The sequence below is a fragment of the Haemaphysalis longicornis genome, unplaced genomic scaffold, assembly GCF_048455015.1.
Source record: "Haemaphysalis longicornis isolate Haplotype H1 unplaced genomic scaffold, Haemaphysalis longicornis Haplotype H1 scaffold_7, whole genome shotgun sequence".
Classification (NCBI taxonomy): domain Eukaryota; kingdom Metazoa; phylum Arthropoda; class Arachnida; order Ixodida; family Ixodidae; genus Haemaphysalis; species Haemaphysalis longicornis.
The window spans coordinates 106,178,375-106,201,092 of record NW_027526422.1 but is presented as its reverse complement, the minus strand read 5'-3'; the positions used below and the strand labels follow the sequence as shown (position 1 = coordinate 106,201,092).

Here is a 22,718-nt window from a genome sequence, read left to right as displayed (position 1 = left end):
TCAATGGACGTAACACAAAGGCACAATACTGATTCACTGTAGCTGGCAATATATGGCACATTTATTGCTAATGTTCTTGAAATATATGTCGTGTACGTCTCGGTGGGTCATTAGCAAGTAAAAAATAACACCCACATGCAGTTCGGTCAAAAGGGATTCCATGGAACGTAGACGTAGTGCCCGAGGCTGTGACGCATACTCGGTAGGCTAGACAAATTGGGAAATGGCAATACAGTATCGCCAACTTCCAGAAATGGCTGAAAGCTGACTTCTAATATATCCACGTAGGAAATGTCAGAGCACTTCTTTCAAATCGGTAACATCAAAGTGCACGAATATTCTAAATGAGGAACTGAGACGTTTAAAATGTGCTTTTAAAAAGTGGTACATATGAAAGGACCCGTTTATAAACACAGAAATGTCTCCAAAAAGAAATGGCCATCGAAGAGACGATCGAACAACGGCGTGTAAATTAATGCAAATGAGTGCAATTGTTAAGGGGGAGTTTGACATTATATAAATTTCACAAACACGCATTCCAGTTTAGCCCCAAAGGTGTAAACGTGCGAAAAAGATTTGGTTGTCACATTTATGTAAGTAATCAATTTACTCTTTCTGCATCTTCTACCCCAAGTCTTTGTTTCGTTCAAGGCATTTTATTTGAATGCGCTGTGTATATAACGAAAAAATTAAATGTTTGTCGCATTGCTCGACTTGCAGTCGGAACGCGTTCTTTGCATTTCATCGTGACTGAAAATGCCAGGTACCTAATCGACATGTCTGAAGAAACTAAGTCACGGCCATCACACGTTGAAAAATTACAAATCGACTACAGGAATAAGTACAGTTCGAGGTGGCCTCCAGGAACTGTGAAACGTGGCCGCCGCAATGGGCTCGCCACATCGGCCGTTATGAACGCGCCGGGCGTCGCAGAGCATCCAGTAATGCCGCCTTTCCAGCAATGCCGCCTCTTCTGGCCTGCTTGGTCAGGTTGCTGCTGGCGACCTGCACGGCCCACCAGGGAATCTCGTCCAGGCCGAGCAAGAAGTAGGCGCCGCAGTGTACGGACGCTACCTCGCCCACCACCGTAATCAGGTTCAGCAGGACTCCGGGACGAGCCTGGGATAGCGCGGCGCAAGGTTTGAATTTGGGTTCCCGGCACTGCACAGAAGCTGCTCTGAGCTTACCGATTTGATTTTATATCTGCCTGCAGCGTACGCTATAGCTGCGATAAAGAAGTACCCATTTATTGACCAGGTATCACCTAGTGCCTGGTACGCCGTGACAACGTTTCGTGTCTAGCGCACATCAAGTCCACCTTCGTAATACAAGATAAGAAGATACAGTAGAACCCCTATTATACGACTTTCGTGGGAACATGAAAAAGCGTCGTAAAATGCGGGCGTCCCAAAATCCCAACAACAATTACGCCTGCCAATGCACTTTCGCGCGACGGACGTGTGAGAAACTTCAACGTAAAATAAAAAACAATCCTATGCGCGGCTCGGAAACCCAAATCACAGAAAAAGTGAATGCGAAAAGAATATTGCAGTTCAGGTGCCAATCATGCTGGATTAAAACAAACTTGGTGCGCAGGCCGCTGCTGCGATTCCCGCCAGCCAATGCGAATCGTGGCAATCTGTGTTCACGGATTGTGTCCAAGTGTCCAAGCTTGTCACCAAGCGACAGAACTGTTCGATTTCAGGATACTATTACATTTCCTCTACACTACTCAAAACTTCGCGACTACCACGACGAACACAAAGAATTCTAAGCCTCTTAATGCATTCTTATTGGCGATTCGCTGCTCGGGGGTAGAACTGAACACCTGCAAATTGCTACTGCGACCGCCGCGCAACAACAAAAGACAGCGAAGACAGGCGCAGAGAGATTGCGCAGAGGAAGGGGCGACTGCTGGGCCAGAGAGAAACGAAATGAGGCGAATAATTGTGGGCGGACCGCACCGATTGGACGGGCTCAAAGTCCGGGAAACAGGACCAGGGAACGTCCGTTTTTTCCGCCGATCTGTCACACGTTTCGAATTGCTCGACAGATAACGCGGGTAAGGCATAAAATCGCGTCGGATAACCAAAGTTTTTATTGGGTTGTTTCCACGGTGACTTCGCCGCGACTCGATTAGTTCGTAGTAAAATACGGTTTGTCGTACAACGTGCTGAAACATACCGTAATTACCCGATTCTAACGCGCCCCTTTTTTCCGGAAAAATAGGTCGAAAAATCGCATGCGCGTTAAAATCGGATACGAAACCGAAACTGCCGAAACAACGGAAATTTCGTCTCGCCCATCGTCATCTCAAGATGGCGCCAAAGCTTTTAGCAACAATTTTTCGGACGCAGCATGGAGGAAAGGGACGCAGGAAGCATAGGCGCCCAGGCTTTTCTATCAGCGTTCACACAAATCGTCAAATCGTTCCACTTGCGCACTTGATAACAGCAATGGCAGCAGCGGCTCTCACGCGTTCAAAGCGAGTAGTCGGCTGAAACGTGCGCTGGAGAAGTTCGCAGGATGGGCGTGCGAGGCGTGGGCCACGATCCCATCGATCAAGGTTGAACGTTCGTTATGAAGTGTGGCATCGCGAACGCGCTTGACGGCACCAAGGACGAGATGTTGTGGTCAGCGGAGAGCGACGAGGAGGGAGATGGGTGAGTGTACTTCGAGAAATAAATCGCCCGTTTATCTCGCATTCGTTTTTCTTGCTCACAAAGTTCCGTGCGCGTTACAATCGGAAGTGCAAGTTTTTTCGTTTTTTTTTGCCAGAAAAATAGGGTGCGCGTTAGAATCGGGGGCGCGTTAGAATCGGGTAATTACGGTAATTGGGGTTCCACTGTAGTTGTAAAGAGCGCATCAGTGCCTCAATCCCTTTCATAATTCCAACCTCATTGGCAGTCGCAAAGTCCGCCTCTGACGTATTGCAATTTTGACGTATTTTTTTTCTTCTTCACACCAATAAACCATTACCTTTTCGGGGCTCTCGTTTGCACGGAGTCTCCCCATATGCCTTTTTATCGGCGTCGGTGGTATGACACGTGACTAAAGTGGCTGTTTATAAGTCGAACAGGGCAGTGGCGCTTCCGTTAAGGTTTACGTGAAGAGACAGCGACGAGCGACTGGATAGTTCCTACAAAAAATTCCGCCTACACCACCATGTTGGGTAAAACGACGTTACTGCTTTGGCGACAAGCAACAGTGAAAGGTGCCTACGGATCCGTTTCAAATGCTTGTCTCCAGCGGACCGTGATACGTTATAGCGGAGGATGACGGCTTCGATGCATTTAAAGGAGCCATGAAGACAAAATGCAAGTTTGTGTTATTCGAAAGATTTCGTGTTTTATGGTGCCCCGAGCGCTTGTGCGAATGCAAACGATGCTTTATTCACTGAGAAATTAATCCATTTAGGCAAAAATTTTGATTTTCCCGCTCAAACGTGCGTGTTCGTGGTCCCATATGACATCACAGGAACCGACCGCTCTGCAGCCTAGGGTCCCTTGATTCACGCATCCGCCGTACAGGGTGGAGACACGTATGCGCTGGCGCCGCCATTTTGGTCCACTCACTCGCTGCCGAAACAAGTCATTGTATCAAAACCGCGCTAAAATTATCGCCGCAACGGGGTTAACTGGCGAAGTTTGAATCAACGTATCTGTTTCGCGTTGCTGGGTCTCGTGGGAAACGAGAACGACGTGTTGTGCACGTTGACCCAACTGCAGCGGCACGGGACCGTTCAAAGGGTGTCTCCACCCTGTACGTTGGTGCTGGAACTGAGGTATTCGCGCGTTTGTTTACGTTACTATACCTAGATGGCGCCACCATACCGTGGCGTGTCGTTTTCTGCCTTTTTTCGTTCTGGGAGAAAACGGTTTCGTGAAACATAGTGCTCGCTCGACAAATATGTTCACGTAAGACACCGTCGCGTCAATCAATTGGCCAGTGTCGTCTGAGACAACCCCAAAGCCCCGCAGTTCTGTGCAGCGAAACCAGCATAGTGCGCGCAGTACCAACAACAGCAGTACGAAGCGGTACTTCTATGTTTACATGAGCTTTCGTAACTTACACTTACCACCATTCTTACGGCTTTAAAAAGAATGTGCCCTAAATTTAAGCGCAAATAGCTCGTTCGGCAAGCTTGTAAGCTCTGCCTAATTTGCGTTTACTTTCGCTGGCCTCCGCCAATTGCAGAACTGGCTCGAATGACATCATAGGTTCTGTTGCGGGAAATGAGCTAGTGGGTCGCATGGCCATTCCCTTTCTTCCTAATTATGTAGGTTATTTGAACGAAGTTTACGTTAAAAGTGGTGTCAGTATGATTCTGACGATGCAATCTTTTGAATGAACCAAACTTGTGTTTATTTTCATGGCTCCTTTAAAACGAACAACGAAAGCGGTTACATAATGCTGTTGAAACATCTTTAGCAGTGGAAGATATTTTAACGGGTTAACTTTCAAAAAGGGCACTGGGTGGATGTACATCTTATAGTTACTTTAACAGGTTAGAGCCTAGAATGTGTTCAGTTTACGCTCTGTGTTCGGCTAAATTACGACTCCCCACCCTTTCTCAGCAAAACATTAAACTCCAGTCGTAACGTGATCTTCCGGCATTCGTCAGCTTCTGCACTGACTACGCGCACGCAAGCTTGCAAAGTGGGAGTTAATAAACACCGAACACTTTTACCCCATCTAAAATCTTGACAGACAAACAAGCACTTAGGCTTATCAGAGATATATGTTGGCGTCAAAAGTTTTGTTCGGATATAGAACCGAGGCAAATTAAGAAGCAGCGTCGCGTCATGACAGTAGGCTCGTCTCGTACAGCCCGGGCTTGCCAAACTGCGCGCAAAACATTTCCCGGTAGCGTTACTTAACGTGCTAGACGGTACAGAGCTCAAAACACCTACGGTCACCTATTGATTATTTTCATCACTAACGAAATTCTTTTGACCAATTGCTTAAAGGACACGCCATTGGAACTTAGTGGTGAAGCCCCCGCAATCCTGTATGCTTCCTTAACTTGAAGATTTTTGGGTAAAGAAATTCCCAATCAATACCTATACTTTCTGCCTTATTAAGTGAAATTGGTTCCGTATGCTTCAGGTTGCACTAGGCAAACTGTTCAGCCTATCCCCGTTTAAATTTGTGCTTTCACCAAGCAAGAAAGACGGCTTATGCGCAGTTGAGGAAATGGAACGTCGCTGTGTTGCGTGGGCTCACTCTGATTGATGGCTGAATTCGATTTTGTTGGTTCATGATAGACTGATCCCCATCTGCACATTTGTTTGTGCTGCGATTATGGTTAGACATTATTATCCCCTCCTTCTGATTCATTCCCTAAGTAACAAATATTGTGCCTTCCTGGGCTGGGTCATGCACGGGGGGATTCCTGCGCATGGCTTTCATCCTGACTGAGCTGGTAGATCAAAGTCAAGGAGGAGATGTGCGCGTGCTTGTATACCATATCCAGCGGTGTCATGCGTCCTAGCTGGTAGACGATGGCGTTGACGGGTGTGGCAGCAGGCAACATGAAGGCGAAGGAGCAGCAGACGGTTACCGGTATGGCGTAATACAGCGGGTGGACGTTCATCAGCAACGCCTGCACAAGTTCGAGCACATGTAGAGTAGGCTATACGTGTAAACACAATAAGAAAGCTTGTACTGAATTCAATGACACAAAATATGTCAATGCATGTGCCGAAACGACAAGCCTGGAATAAGTTCAATAATTTAGATCAAATGCAGCAATACGGGGGCCGCCACAAAAACAACCTGCATGCCTCAGGGTACTTCCAGTGTAAAAACAAAGTAACGACACAAAAATTCATACGGAGTTACCATTTCCAGGCAGTTCTGCTAGTATCGCTGGCAGAGTCCGCATTGCCTGTTGTAGCAGAGCGGGTCTGGAAAACACTTGAGCGAATCCGAGTAGAAGGCGGTACCGATAAAAATTAGCAAACATTTTGAAGATACAGCCATGACTGGAAACCCGACCCAGAACACCAACTTATAAATACTCGTACCGTCTACCCGAGGAAGCGGCCTTGCGCAATGCAGGAGCTGTTTTTACACGAGTACTATGCCATTTTGGGTGGCCTGGTATGGTGACCTAGCTTTGGAGACTGGCAACCCAAATTTGTCATCGTGGGTTGGCAGTCTCCACTAACATGGAGTGGAGACTGGGAAATAAATCTAATATAGACTGACAACTACAACAAGCGACCACTATTAGGCCGCGCCATTACGCTCAGCCGGAAACGTTTAGAGGGTAACTGATACGCACAAGGCCCATCGGAGTGGCTACAAGGCATGATGTGTATGTTTTATTCCCAATTACCTTAAGCATGGTAAACCTGCTATTCCCTCTGTAAGTTATTTCTTTACACTTGCACGTTCAGAGACTGTGGCAGGTGCCTTGTGCGCTGTTCCTTTGTGCAGCTTTTGGTAATTACATGGCGACCTATGGCGCCTGATTATATCTAAGAATGGGTCGGTTAATTGAAAGCATTAGACATCATACCTCTGTCCTGATGAGCTACGCCTTACACCTGGGATAAGCCGCACCTCCTTAGTCCCAAAAATAATGCGCGTGCGTGCGTGCCTGCGTGCGCGTGCGCGTACCCGCGCGTGTGTGTATGAGAATGCGGAGGCGCTGCTATGCTCGCGTTGCGATTTACCCGTCATCGCGTTGGCCTTCTTACCAGCTCATTCGAACTGGAAATCAACCCTCAATTTTCTCGCTTTTTAACCGGGCGTATTGAAAAAACTCAGTTCCCTCAAACTTTGTGAAGAAGGAGGACCAGCGAAGCTGTGGTGTATAATATTATAGCCGTTTTAGCGGCTGTTTGTAGTGTAATTTTGTTCTGGGAAAGTCTCAATATAGAAGAGTTACAGCCTTTTTGTAAAGCAATTCTGTAGGATTCACAACTTCACATTCAGCAAACCAATTATGACAAGTAAATTTAATGAAGCTTGGTATTCTGGTAAAGACGTCTTAGCGGCTAATTTTTATATAATCTGTTAGGGGATACTTTCGTTAACACAGAAGTTAGGGCCACTTTCTGTGATAATCCTTCCTGTTTTGATGGTCGTGCTTCACTGAGCAACACGCAATGCGGTAAAACCAGCTTACAAACACCACGCTGTCAACGCTCCCCTTAAAGTCTACTTCACTTTTGAACACACATACATAGTAGGGAAGGTATTTTTTCAGGCGCAATATGAGCCGTCCTGTATCAAAATGAGCCAACGCCCGAATATTGTGCGAAAGTAGCACACATCCCTGCCTTTTCTCAGCTTGCCGTGTAGCTATATTTACTGGATCAAAGTCAATGTGAGTTTTATTTACATCGTCAAAAAGAACGATGCGGCTAGGCCCGGGCAATAAGTGAAAAAACAAACACTTGACGGACGCCCGAGCCCCCCTGTACAAGGCATATATCGAAAACGCACGGAGTGTATATGACATTATTATCTTACGTATTACAAAAACAATACAGCCTCTGATGACTTCACAAACAAAGCATAAAAACAAAGCCGGAACAACACATCATAAAACTAACAGGAAAAAACCTGCACACAGGTATGCTCAACAAGAGAGAAAGAAAGGAAAATATGTAAACCCAACATTACAATTGAAAAGAGATAAATAATGCATTTATTAATCAACCAGTGAACATATTTTGGGAAGTACACCCTTTGACAACAATTTATTCAAAAGAGAGGGCAGGGTGTGTCGGAGCATTTGTTGTCCGTACATTGTACGAGAGAAACGACAGTGCCAACTTTCTGTTTTGGGAAGGGATGATCGATTTCAGCCTAAAAATGCTCATGCAGATGAAACTTGGTAGGGAGAAAAGGCGCACAAAACTGAATGAAAGGGTGGAGAGGGTATGGCTTCGGCACTCGGCGCAGGGAGAGGGTGCATCGCAGCCACCGCGGAAACCCGGAAAGACGACAAAAGTGCTCTTACCGTCAACCACGTGTGCACCGCCGACCGGCAAGACGCAGCACGTTCCTGAGCTCTTACGCACTTTTCCCGCTAAAATAGCGCTTCGTTTCGTGAATGTGTGCAATCCAATAAAACTAAACATATTCGCTTGGTAATCAGGACCATATTTATGGTTTCGCATACATATTTCCTGTTACGGCTATCGGTTTTCTCACTGTAATAATGGTGGCATGGTTACGTAAAAAAGACACACTAAGATTTTTTCGAGGCACGTTCAGTCCCCCCAACGAAGTAACAAGTTCGTGGCAGCGTACCACCTCGATGACCACCGGAACCAGGATCGAGCTGACCGCTGAGTTGCTGGCGAGCTCGGTCGCGAAGGACGCGATGAGGCAGAGCAGCGACACCACCAACAGCCGCGGGATGGGCTTGAGCACGGCGAGCATGTTCCCCAGCGTTTTGTCCAGGCCATTCGCCTGAAAGGTAGCAAATGGGTGCAGACAGTTAGGTTCCAGTGCGAAACTTGCCGCTGCCTAGACTTTCGTTGTATGGGGCTACCACAGGTTTGCGTGGAGCACAAAAACTACTCCCTTCTTGGTAAGCCGAATGATCGTGAACGCAGCTTCGGCATGCCGTATCGCCGTCGTCCGCATGGTGAGCTCGACACTAGCGAGAACACTGAGGAGAAAAATCCCATTCCTCCGTGACTGAGACGTAGCTATCAAGTTATAATTATGAAGTCTTGAGATAAAAATACGTAGTTTTATCAACTATATACCTCATGATTTGCCGTGCATTGCATGGTTTCCTATTATGGGCACAACGAAGGGATCCATGACAGGAACCATCCTATACTGTCGGCATCACCAGCATTACAACACCGCGCCCCTCCTTGCTCTGTGTTTTCACGCTACAATTGGAAATAACAGTTTCATACCCGGCTACAGGAGCGTTCGAAAGGACATTTGAGCCGAATGGCCTATGAAATTTGAAATGCAAGTCAGACTGGAGGCAGTGCCACCAATATCCACAACAATTGTCAAAGGCATTTGGAAGCTTTTCATTCAACTGTCATGTTTTTATGTCGCCACTGATGGCCAGTTGCGTTCTCATAACTTGGCAAAACAATTTTATTGCCATCCCAAAACCCACGTTTGTGAGCAGTAAAATTTATTGTAACCTACCTACACGAGAAAATTTTGCACAAAATAAGGCGATTTTTTTGTTTTTCTTTTTTTTGAGCCCCAGTGTCAATTGAGAGTACCAAGTCACTTTGTAATCTTAGACATCGTGACACTTAACAAAACAAACAAAAACTTATTGAAACCGTGCTTTAAAACCAAGTTTCAATCATACATAATTATTTTTGAAATTATAGTATGCAGAAACTGCGTGCGAGAGTACGAACGTTCGCGTTCCATAGGCCTTTGAGATTCTCGAAGGTCGGCTGCGGTGTTCATTTGACAAAACTGACATTTCAAACAAATGCCTTTACAAAACGCCGTGTAGTAGCCCAAATGAGTCTTTCGAGTCAACTGAAAGTCGATTCAAAGGCCTTCAACCCGCTCTGGTTCCACAGGCATTATCTTCCCGGAAAGCATAATTTGAAATGTCGTCTGGGGATGTTTAGATAGAAAAGATCGCTGACAGCTAACCACCGTAATCAATTTCCAAAACTTTTCTTTAGTACAGCAGCTTGATATAATGATCAAAGCAGGTAACTAAATATGTAGTTCAACACTTTTGTTTTGGGTTACACATAACAGCGCTGGTGGCAGATGCTCCAAGTGAGATAGATTCACTTGCGCTCGGCAGTTACTCTTGCAAATGATTTGTTCTTTAGGCAATGCGCGATAGCTGCAGGAACACACGACGCTGTCACCTTTGACCCCTCGGCGAGGCTCATGCCACCGGAGATGATGAGAATGGTAGCCCAGGAGACGCGCTTGTTCACCTCTTCCCAGGTCAGGATAGACACCGTGTCTTCCATGTCTGGGTCTCGTGGAATCACGAACATCACGAGAGACACCAGCAGCATGGGCACAGATGCCCGGATGAACCTGCATTTGGACGACAAGCTCCAGTTTGTACAACCGGTCTCTCTTGGCAGGTTGATAATTCAAACAAAAATGGCTTAAAGTTTTTTTTTTATTTAATTTATAGGCATCGGGAACATCTTGGCAAATGACGCGGTTGCCACCGAATTGTTTGCAAACCGCATGCAACTATACAGTGCTTAGGTGCCGGCTGATAGCTGTAATACACGCTATAGCTTCGCTACAGGTTAGGTGACAGACCTGCTCCCCAACATTTGGTGAAAAGATTAATAGAGTATGTTGTGCCTTTCTGGCATGTTATGACGTAAGCATTTTAGAAGTGTAGGCCAAGTACGTAGTGCGACGCTTTTATTCCGATTCACGGATTAACTGTTAGAGAAAAAATCAGCTTAAGCCGACACGCTTTGTTGAAATTTGAAATAAGCACTTCGTCACGTTCATGGCTGTAGTTTCTGGAAGTCTGGTGGGGTGGAAGAAGCAGTACTGCTCTCTGACACTGCACATTCAGTCGGTAGAGATATATTCACCAGTGATCTGTCAATCACCTTCTAGAGGCTGAAAACGTAATTGTTATGTTAGTAAGAATCGTCCAGGTGTCTTCCAGCACCATAATAAGGCGAGTGCATCTAGCTGTGCATCCTGCGGTGGCTGCTGAGAAAAACGCGCCATCACTTCTGCTGATTTACACAACCTCAAAATCATTGTTTTTATTTTTGTAGGGAACATTATTTTTTTTTCATTTTTCCCCGCCCAACGTCGGCCTCTTGCAACCATCTCTCCCTAGGAGGCACGCAGTGTTGCACAACTACAAGACCTTCCGTGTGACTCCTGCAAAAGGTGTGTCTGAGCTTTCTTGGTTTCCGACTAACCTCCGCACCTCTGCAGTGCTACAAGAATTCAACAGTGATGGGGCGATTCCTCCTCGGACTTTTTTCTGGTTTGTGTATCTTTCAAGAACACCCCGCCCCTGTAGGGGGAGTGCTTTTCTACATCCATCCTCTCTGAAGATTATTCCACCAGACATGCGTTTCATTTATTGACGACAGTATAACTGCCTCCCTTCTGAAAAGCAACAGCTTTCATATTTTCATACTAACACATGTTCCTCCGTCGCGCCTATATGCCATAACCAGCACTTCATATTTCATTTCATACCACGTTTACCAAGGTAACGCCAAATTGTGCCGAACAGTTCCAGTAACCGAACATGCTCATCAACATTGTAGTTTAGTGAGAGGAACAGACAGTGAATAGATGTGCAAAGAAAGCAGCTTACCATGTTCTCGTCACACTGCGAAATTCCGAATGCCACTTCAGAGTGCCACGAGGCCCTGACCAACGTTCGATCCCTTTTTATTGCGTGTTCAACTTTGCCTCCACTGCCGAGATTCTGTTCCTCGTGCTTGACTCCTGTCATTAAATAAAGTTTATTCTCTCTCTCTTTCGTGCGCCAGACCGTGTGTGCGCACGTGACATTTTTTGGCGGCATCGCTGATGAAAACCACTAAAATTATCTGGCGGAGAGGACACTGGCCTATAGTATGTAACGGCGCTGATTAATTACGTGCAATGTTGTCGCTGTGAATGGCCACATTATTCGGTTAGATATAAACGACCAACGGTGAGACGGACCGAAATACCCCGAAAAACCATACGAATATTTGCAAAAAGAGCTGCGCATTTAACAGACGTGATTGGCTTGCATAAATAGTGGGAGGTGAGGCGTAAGGAAGACTGAGCTCTGCTCACCGCGGTTCCGGAAGGTAGCTTGCCCACCCTGTGAAGCTCTGCTCGTCCATAGTGAGTATCAAGAGCATCATGACCACTGTCATGAACAGGACCGTGGCCTCAGCAAACCTGCGCATCGTCGTGGCAAAAATGCGGTCCTTCAAAAGAATATATTTCAAATAAAATTCATGTGTTTTAAATTGTTTATCGGTTCTCTGGCCTGCTTTTGGGACAGGGAAGACATTTATTTACACTGATTTTCTATTACATATCGAAGAAAACAGTGCGTACGGAACTAATCATTTCGGTGGTAGTCTTTATTTCGGCTAACTAATACCTCACTTGTCTCTTAGTACTAGAGGTGCATTTGGAAATAATAAGTAACTTTTATGCGTGATTCTTTCTGTTATACACAAAATTATAATCATCATAGGCAGCAGCAGCAGCAGGTCACTTGTCTACTCCCAAGACGAAGGCCTTTCCAATTGGTGTGCAACCGCTAATCCCTGCTCTGCACGAGAACATTTTCTGCCCCCTAATTTTCTTAACATGATTTCTTTACTAAAGACTTATATTAGGAAACCGTTTGAAAAATTTTACATAAAAACAGCGGCCTCTCATATTTTGTTATAATGCTTACCTCTAATATTTTACCAAAACCTCAATTTCCCTAAAATGGCAAATCGGATAAAGACTAAAATGCAGTGAAACAGGCGCAAATACAACACCATGATACGCAAAACGTCCGGTCTTACTGAGAAGCAACGATATACGAGCTGTTTTACTATGCTGGGCCTCGCACCAACGCATTTAGAAAAAGCATCTCTTTTTCAGTGGGAAGCCGCCTTGCCCTAAATCTCTCGCACGGATTAAAACATAACTTCAGAGTACAGGAAGGAGAAAGGGAAGAACAGATAATGAGGCGAGACCCATGACAAGAGTGATGAAGCCCAAGCGCGATGGCGCAAGAGAGAGTGATGGCAGAATGATGATATCAGTTGGGAGTGATGATTGAAGGCAACAGGATGGTCACATGATAATGCTTGGTGATGCTGATCGCCTTTTCAAACAATAAACGTCACGCTTGTTCGCCGTTTTCGCCTTTCTTGGGTCGACGTCTTAAAGGGACACTGAAGTGAATTTGTCAAGCTCCCGTTTTTGCTTGCACTGCGTAGACTGGCTCAAATTAGCACACTTTTCATCGTTTATCCGGTTGACAAATCGGTAATTATTTTACAAAGCGCGAAAGAAGAAAAACTACCATGCGCGGTTTGCGGCGGCCGCACCAACTAAAGCTGTGACGTTGGGAGGAGCGGGCATCGTGATTGGACGATTCCCAAGGTGAGCAACCAAACAAGGTTCGGTTTCGGTTTCGGTTCTGTAAAACACAACCGGTGGCGTTGTTGGATGGGCATTCTCAATAACTCAGTAATAATCGTACCGCGCTTCTGCCATGTTGTCAGCTGTAAAAATGCATAAAGATAAGCCTCCCAGGACGGCTTGGAATCGTAGCATTCACTACCCGAGGCCTACGCAGTGCATGGACGCCCTCCGCGTACCCGCAGACGCCCAAATGTCATGCGCTTTTCCCCCATATTTGGAGCTTGCCTCACTCATGCCTGTACCGTAAAAAGCGTGATCGCACCAGGCCAAGGGTCTGTTCATTCTGGCCTGTGCCCACTGCCCGCAAGCAGTCGGTGCTTATGGCAACAGCACGCCAACGAGAACTCGCTAGCGCGCCAGTGCCAGCCTGCGCGCGTTCTGTGAACTAGTTCGTGGAACCATGAACGTTGCGGCCCAAGAAAAGGTGAACTCAATGTAGAAAACATCGGCAGATAACAAAAAAGTTAATTACAAAAAAAAAAAAAGCACGTACCCGCGTGGACTCCAACTCGTGACTTGCAAAACACTTGCGGCAATACAGCTAGCTACCCAGACCATTCGGCCACGGGCCGGGCTCCCACGGACCTTGGTAATATAAGGTATATATTGTCAACAAGTTTACACTTTTATTTAGTTTTGGCATTTCAAGCAGCTTAGGTGACTATTTGTTGTATTGCGCTCGTGCAGTAAGCGTCCCCCGAGTTTCCACAATAGCTCACGTCTAGCAATTGCATTTCGTAGACGGAAAAGCGTTCGCAGATGCGTAGTCGTGCTCCTGACTGCTGTGCTTGTTCGCCCAGCGCAAAAAAGTGCTTTCCGCACCCTATTTTTACGCTGTACGGTAAAAATATCAGTTGATTTTATTTCCTTAGTACCTATATTGACCTCGCTGACTCTTCTCCCGCCTTCAAGAGGCCTTATTTTTTTCTACTGGCGTACCAGTCAGCGAAGCGTCGCATGTGCGCTTGTGCAGCGCTTGTGTGAAGCGACCTTGACTTGGAGCTAGATACAGTGTACAAACTAACCAAGTAAAGAAAGGCCCATTCTTCCATTCACAAACGTGTCCTGGCTTCGTTTCAGCTGAGCGAACGAATTGCGACGACCCGTCGGCGGCCGGCGGACGAAACGCTGGGCCGACTGACTCTGTCTGAAGGCCGGGGAGCCGTGCAGTAGCGCAGCCAATTGCGAGCTCGGCTCCTCACGACGTCACACGAAAACACCGCAGAAAATGGGCGAGCGTAAAGAGAGGAGGACAGCATTTTCGAATTAATTTTTCTACTAAATAAAATCGCGTAAACGCGCCCAGAGTGGTCGTAACATGGCCTGGGGACTCCGGACTACAATTTGCGCAAGTAATCCCGCAATGTTTACATATCACTTCAGTGTCCCTTTAAATAGCTGCTGTTATTTTGGGTAATGACCAAGGTAAGCGCGCGCAATAACTACCACCGCAGTTTTTATCATCGTTTGCCACGGCCGCTTTTGTTGAGTGCGTGCAACTTCTGGCCGCGGTGATTTTATTGCCTTTGGCATCAGCGGGCACCTACAGAAAACTATTTCGCCTTATTGACGTAGAAGCCAAGTAGAAGCGGAGCGTCGATAAGCCGGTAAAGCCGTAGAGTTTTTTTATGATTTTGTACTGTAAATAATACCAGTGCTAACGACGTACGAAGTTGAGATTTTCATGTGGGGGAATGAATGTGACGAGGCTTAGGACCAGGCCATGGTGGCCACGACAAGTTACAGCACTGTTTGAAGGTACGAGAGATTTGGCAGGCATGGGTGAGTCAACCCTGGCATGCTTCGCTTTATTCGTGATTAGGCGCAGCTCATCCGCTGAGCTGTTTTACCTCTTAAACGTCACCGCGTCATATTACCTGGTGTTTTACTAAATGTGTTGGTTGTTTCCACCGTTTGGTTACTTTTCAGCTGAATATAGAGATGTATTTATTTTTTATTTATTTATTTATTTTTATTTATTTTATTTTCACATACTGCAGCCCTTTAAGGGCTATAGCAGGAGTGGTTAAAATACAGAGCAGTGATTACAAATGCAACACTTCAGGGAACAAAAAAAAAATAAACTATACACACCTACACACATGGCCATTCCATTCAGAACAAAATCCCGATGCCGTGAGTACATCGATCCCGATGTACCATGAGTTAACATCCCCGTCATGGTGTAATGTGCTTTCTGTCGTTTTGTTTTGTTCGAGACAAGCGCTGCTGCAGAGGTTTTGCTTCCTCCAGTGCTGTTAACCGTGCGGGTGGCTCAGTCAGTGAGCCGTGGTGTTATTCATGTATGCATGTGTTTATGGAACAAGGGTATCGAGGCCAAAGAGCGCCATGTCAGTGTGTGTCATCTTTCACTCAGTAAAATACACTTTGGAAGGGCTTGAGGAGGATAAAAATAAATCATTTGTATGGGGTGTAAAAGGCCCTAAGTCTAAAACGTTGTCAAAAGTGTAAAGATCCTGGTATATACAAAGTTGTGATTACGCGTGTTAGGTAAGAAGTTTTAAAAATCCGATATCTTGAATGTAAGCTAAAAGGCAATTCGTGTTAAACATAGGTTCATCTGCTAAAAATATGGACGGGAAAGGGGTATGGCATATCTATAAATCTCGGGATAGTGATGGTGTCTTGCATCTTTAATTCTGAATATTCAATTATATATGGAGAACTGAGAGCCCTCCTCCACACCTGTTGCATACTGGTGGTTCCGTGCTTTTTAATAGAAAAGAATGAGTACCATACGTATGGCCAATCCCCAGTATGCACATGGATATTTCGGTAAATGTTTTTTTCTGTAGTATATCGACCCAACTGCGGTTTAATTAAATATAATTTGTTAAACATTTGCTCGTCCCATTTCCGTTGCCATTGTTGCCGGAGTTTCGTTTGTAGAAGTGGCTTCATTTCCTCGTATGGGACCTTCCATATGTCTATGCCACTTCGGAGTGCGGCCTTACCATTCAATATACAGCAATTTCCCCCATAATGTCACTGTGTCCAGGCACCCAGCAAATTATTTGGATGTTGCCAGAATAGGCCAACAATATCGATTTGCTGAGAATATTTAGAACCATGTTTCTACTAGTTCTCTTTGTCATCACTCTGTGTCAACTCTCACAGTCTAAAAAATTTGATAATGTGGGTTTTGATAATGTGTGTTACTGCAAGTAACATTTCATGTGCTTACACCGTAAAAAATGCTGGTGTCAGTCTTCATTGTTCTTGTGCTGTTAAAGTTCGGCCCGTGAGCGGCGCATGACACAGCGGAAACCGACATCGAGGCATCTGTGTAAAAGCAATTGTATGTGTACTTGTCCCGTAAATACAAAAAATGTTGTAGAATCACTTTTCTGGGCGCATTCTTTTTGCTAAAATTTTCAAAGGACATATCACAAGCAACTGAGGGCCAGTCCAAAAGGGCAACAATATCTCCAATACCGGTTTTGTAAGTTTCTTGAAACGATATCCCTAATTGTTCCACTTGCAGGCAGACTTGAAATGAGAAAGCTTTAAAGATTGACGAATGGCTTTAAAACACGTTTTAGCAGACATGCCATTGAAAATATTACCACATGGTATATTTTTAATCTAGGTGACTTTAAAAGCCTACATAAACCAGTTCGCCAACGTTCCGAGCTCCAGTGATGACACTCCACGTACAAGCTCTGCGCAAAGCTCGTCCGAAAGCACCGGACTTGCGTCCGGTGCTTTCCGGTTAGTATGTGGACCGGTGCTCTGACAGGTGTAGCACTGGGTCTGATATTTTTAATGCCGTTATTTTGGTACCGAGTTGCACAACACACGACCAAAGCCTCAACGACATCTTACTAGACTATTAAAAAGTCTCAAAAGGCATGCTTTGCCCTCTCCATACGTGTAATGGGAAATTACTTTTAGCACATTCATTATTTTCATACATTTCATTTTCAGTTGTTTTATGGTTGGGATGAAAGCGAATTTTCGATGCAGCAGAACAAGAAACTTGTGTTCAATTTTCACCGGTATGTCTGGCAGTCACAGTTCAGTATGGCAATTACAATCGCTTCCCCGAAAGCCTAGGAAAGTATCCCGGCTGCCAAATTTTGTTATATAGGTAAAAGAGTGTTTCGAGGGTGTCTGGGTGCAGGTATTGGATCATAACATAAGTAATATCTGCCCCAGACGGAGAAGACTTACATGTGTCCAAAGCAAACAACAGTTCTCGTAGGGAGAGTTTAGAGCTGTATGACTCATCGGATTGTTTATTGTCAGGAATCAGGTTTCTCTCTAGGGCTTTTTTTGTGTTTTAGGACGGTGTGGGTTTAGTGAGCAGAGCTTGAGACTTATGCAAAGTGTTGGGCTCGTGCATTCACTTGATCCTCAATGGTGTCACCTGGGGTACTGACTAATGGTAGTTTGAAGGTTTTTTTCTGAATTTAGATCCTAATTCTGTTCCAGACCTTCCATGTGTCTGTATGTAAATTTATTGAATTTACAAAACACCCACAGCTTTCCCTTTGAGCGTTTCGACAAACCCGCTTTCCCTCTGGTTTAGCCCGCCCAAAATAATAACGTTTTGTGCAGTTGGATATCTTTGAAAGACACCCCAGACCTTGTTCTGAATCTGTCATGCCCGTCTGCACTCCTAATAATACCAGTGCTTTCTCATGTAACGTGTGTTACCCAAGTACTGTGGAATGGAGTATTCAGCAGCATCCATGATGTGTGCTGTGATGAAGTCACAAGCTTCATCAATGCCTAAGTGGCATATTGAAGCATACATCAGTTGTGACCTCTCCTGAAATTTGTTCCAGTCAGTCCCATTTTCTTTGAATCTTTTTATTGAAATGGAAGCATTGAGGTCTTTATGTATGCGTTTAAGAGTACTGGATAATGGTCACTTCGGTAAGGGTTGGTGTCAACCACCCACTCGATCAATGGCAAAAGAATGCCTGAACGAATTCCCAGCAATATTATAATACGTTGGCTTTTTTGGTTAAATAAACAAGCCCCAGATGACACGAGGTAATTTTCAAACAAACGACCCCGAGCATAGGCTCCCTCAGAGCCCCAAAGCTTGTTATGAGCACTTAGGTTGCCTACCAAAATGAATGGCTCAAGAAATGTATCTATTAGGGATTCAAATTTAGAAGTATATAAACACTGGTCTGGTAGAATGTACAAAGAGCATACTGTGATCATCTTTATATGTTCTTCCAATTTCTAATAAAAACTTCAGTTGTTAGTCAGCGCTCATGTTGTGTCCAACCCTTTGTCCTGTCTAGTTTGCGCTGCTCCCTCAGAATGTGATCAGCTTATTCAAAATGTTTACAAGTAACGCAACCGCTTTCAGTTTAGTAACTGAAGGCTCTGGAAAGTAGATTTTTGTGTAACAATGGCTGCTCCACGTGAAGAGTTCACTGAACTATCTCTTTCTTTCCCGAAAAGAGTGTACTGTTTAAGGAAATTGGTATGTTTGGAATTGAGATGTGTCTCCTGGAGGCAGACAATGCTTGATTGGTTTTTGTGAAGAATTTCATACACATCATCTAGATTCTTCATGAAGCCACTACAATTCCATTGAACTATGTTTTCTACTGCCATTACAGCTATAGATTTCTGCCTTGGTGCGTATGACTTAATGTGTGCGCTATTTTATGAGCTGCGTCAACATAACTTCCTAACGGAAGCATTGCATATCGTTTCCGCGCTTGTGGGAATGAAATAATTTGAGAAACTTTCATGTCGATGATTTCACCTGAATATTTTGCACGACCTAGAATAGGCTGGGTCAGCTTTGGTACCAGTAATTTGGGGAAGAGGCTTTTTTCCACGGCCAGCAGGGCCACGTCGCTCGTTTGGTGTTATAGTGAAATTCATGCCCCAGTCTGGCCTCCTGGGGGTGAGAGAATTGGTGTCCCTTGGACGCTGTGATGGACAAGTTTGGCCTTGTGTACGACGCGTACAACCGGGACTCGAGAGGCCAAGACGGCCACCACGAGGAGTATTCTGCCCCATACGCGTGCCTAACAGGTGTTGGACGTGGTGCGGCAATTGTGGCAGCAGATTCAGGGCTCTACTAGACGCCGCTCGTGCCCCCGGCCAGCTGGGTCGACATAACTTCGAGACGGAAGCATCGCATGTAATTTCCGCGCTTGTGCGTATGAGATGTTTTGAGAAACTTTTATGTTGATGATTGCTTTTTCATCAGCCTATTTTAGGTCATGCAAAAATTTGCCTGACCTAAAATAGGCTGGATGAGGTCCATCACAATTGCAGCACCTCACATGTGTTCTCTGACAGTTTTCTGTCTGATTATCATGGCCGCAACATTTTGCGCAAGTAAGGTTTCCACGACAGGACTTGGAACCATGCCCAAACCGTTGACATTTAAAACAGCGGCGCAGGTTTGGTAGGTACGGCTCTGTGCGGAAGTGCATGAAACCTGCTTTTACCGACTCAGGAAGTGTGCTGAGGCCAAATGTTAGAGTGAGATGCTAGGTTTTAATTTATTTGTTATCCCGCCTGATGAGCATACACTTAACAGCAGTTGCTCCCTGCTCCCGCCCACCTTCAAGGAAATCAAATTAAGTTTCTTTCAACGGTTAGGCCTCTCTTTGATATGGCGCCCTGGCACCTGTTCAGGGTTCGGTGAGGTATGATGGTGATTTGGAGGTCACCTAGGCTTGTTAGTTTAAGAAGGCTTGCCGATTTTTGTTTGTTTTTAACCTCAATCAGTATGTCCACTGATGATTTCTTCGCTTCGTAGTTTTCCCTACAGCACTTTACAATTAGTTTTATTATTGGGAACATGAATTTACTAGTCACAGGCGTGTCTTTATCAAAACCAAGAAGCGTAAAAAGGTGCCTGAGCTTGAGAAAACGATTCTAGCTGTTTGAATATAGCTTCGGTGCGATCATTTGGGAGTGAAGGTTTCACGTATACCATACGGCATAGTATGAATGCGGGTATGACCCACCGCGGTGGCTCAGTGGCTAAAGCGTTTGAGCGCGAGGTCGCGGGTTCAATTCCCGGCTATGGTGGCTGCTTTTCTGAAGGAGGCGAAAAGCAAAAACACCCGTATATAAGACATTTGGGTGCACGTTAAACATCGTCAGGGGGTCAACGCCAGAGTTACTCAATATATACAGTTGCGATACTCCCCATAGGCCCCATGTATCAAAAGCCGGCCTTTGGTTGGCCCCTAGCGCCGCCGGCACCGGGGCAAGCACGGGGCATGTTGACTAGCCTGTCGTCTGTCGGCAGAACTTTGAAGTAGTACTCAAGTTCTTGCGGCTGCTGCCGTAAGTCATCAAAACAGCCGTAAAAACTCAAATTTTACCTAATTATTGTATTCTTATTTAAAAAGCAATCTTTGTTTTACAAAAAAAAATCTGAATAATAATAGTTCAGCGATGTTCAGTTTTTCTTTCCTAGGTGCCGCGTGCGTCGACTTGCCCCTTAGCTTCCACGCAGCAGAGAGACCGTACGGATTCTGAAGCGGAGTTTTGCAACTGGTATATGGTGAAGTTATAGAATGTGACGCAACAACGGCTTCTCTTGACGCGCATCTTGCCAACTTGTGGAAGGGTGCCCATACCCTCACTACTCGGTACCTTAAAAATGGTAAAAGGCACAAAGATCTCCTCAAAATCCGGCACCAATACAAGCTCATACGCGAGTATCAACGCTCTCTCGCTAATGAAAGCTGGCATAATCTCTGTTCCGACCTCGGCCGGGACCGTGGCCTCAGCAAACTATGGAGGGTTTACCGAGGTCTCTCCGGTAAAGGCAAACGTCGCTCTACGCTCTTCGCCACACTCACCCTACAAAATCCGCCTGACATCGTGGAACATAACCTCATCTCCACATTCTTCCCACACGCCTCCTTGAATCCGCACCCCCCCCCTTCCTGCTAATATAATTCCATCCCCTGAAGAGGACCTAGACAGCCCTTTCACTCTTCCTGAACTTCAGGCCGCTCTTCACCAAGGCAAACTCCATTCTGCGCCTGGCCATGATGGTCTAACATGGCAGCACCTCCGTAACCTGGACGAGAACACCCAGCTGGTACTCCTTGAGATCATTAATGACCACTGGGCCACAGGGACGGTTCCCGACACGCTCAAGTTGACCTTGGTTAGCCCTATTCCCAAACCCAACAAGGATCCGGCTCAGCTCTCTAACCTGCGCCCCATCTCCCTCACCCCAACTCTGTGTAAACTCACCGAAAGACTAATCAACAACAGAATGCAACACTATCTTGAGTACGTACAGCCCTGGTTTCATCCATCCCAAACTGGCTTTCGTCCGAATCTCAGCACCCACGACTGCCTTTGGCTCCTTCGCAGAGTCATTAACCGTAAATCGCGTGCCGGTAACCCGGACTATGTTCTAGCCATCGACATGCGAAAGGCATTCGATAATGTGAGTCAAGCCGCCATCCTTACCGAATTGGCTGCTGCATATCCAAGCCAACGGGCTCAAAATTGGATAAAATCCTTTCTGGAAAATCGGCCTATTCAGCTTAGTGGCACGCACCCGGGATGGCGCCCCAGAACCTATTTCTTGGCTAGGGGGGTACCCCAGGGTTCCATCCTCTGGCCCGTGCTTTTTAATTTGGCAATGACGCGAATCGCTCGTCAGCTAGAGACCGATACCAAATCACGTTTTGCAATCTACGCTGATGACCTCACGGTGTGGACTGAGGCAGCTGACTATCCGGACGTCGAAAGTATGATTGTTGAACTACAAGCAGCGGCTTCTAGTCTAGCCCACAGCCTCCCTTCACTTGGGTTAGAGTTGGCTCCTGATAAGACAGAGTTTCTACTCGTTCATGGGCTACATAGCCCACCATCTCACTTCCATCATGTTATTTATCTGGCCGGAACGCCAATCCAAACCAAGTGCGACCAGGTTCGCATCTTGGGAATCCCATTGGGCAGCCACAACAGTGCCAGTCGTTGGATCACTCAACTTAGACGCAACTGGAAACCAATGCTGCATTTGATTTCCAGGATGTCTAATAAGTATGGTGGAGCTAGTCAGGCTGCTTGCCTCGCGCTCATTCGAGCAGTTGCCCTTGGTCGAATTCTGTACGGCGCCCCTGCATATGACCTCCGTCCAGCTCACATGAAGCAACTACAAATTCTTCATCGTGCGTCCCTGCGGACGATCACAGGCCCCCCACGGCACACTAGGGTCTGCGCCTTAGAGAAAGCTGCTCCTCTGCCTCCCCTGCCAGAAATTCTTGAAGAGACCCGGAAACACCATCAACTCCGGCGCACGCTCACTATCCAGGGTGCTGCTATTACTGCATGGGACTCTCAAACGCACCCAATCGGACCCATGCCATCTCCTCCCCCACCCCCTTGGGCTCGAAATACCGTGGTTTCTTCGCAACGGTCGGCTATCCCTCGAGCTAGCGTCGTTCCGCGTCTGCGCGCCCTCCGCCGATGCATGGCACAGAGGCTACCAAACGAGGTGGACATATTTACAGACGCCAGCCTACAAGACAACTCTATCGGTTTGGCTTGGCACTGCGAAGAACGCCCTGATCTTAGCGGCGCCACTACTATGGCTGCCATCGCCCCGT

At 46.1% G+C, this 22,718-nt stretch overlaps 1 protein-coding gene across 1 annotated transcript in view; it reads right to left on the bottom strand.

The window, feature by feature from the left end:
- Positions 1-467: 467 nt before the first annotated feature.
- Positions 468-22,718, bottom strand: part of LOC144144769 (Na(+)/dicarboxylate cotransporter 3-like) — a 41,525-nt gene continuing 19,274 nt past the window's right edge. Inside the window, exons 6-10 of the mRNA XM_077676277.1 lie at positions 11,764-11,871; positions 9,840-10,017; positions 8,272-8,433; positions 5,468-5,605; positions 468-1,119 (exon numbers count right to left, since the gene is read on the bottom strand). Coding sequence (XP_077532403.1) covers positions 910-1,119; positions 5,468-5,605; positions 8,272-8,433; positions 9,840-10,017; positions 11,764-11,871 — 796 coding nt within the window. The 3' untranslated portion in view covers positions 468-909. The remainder of the gene's footprint in view (positions 1,120-5,467; positions 5,606-8,271; positions 8,434-9,839; positions 10,018-11,763; positions 11,872-22,718) is intronic.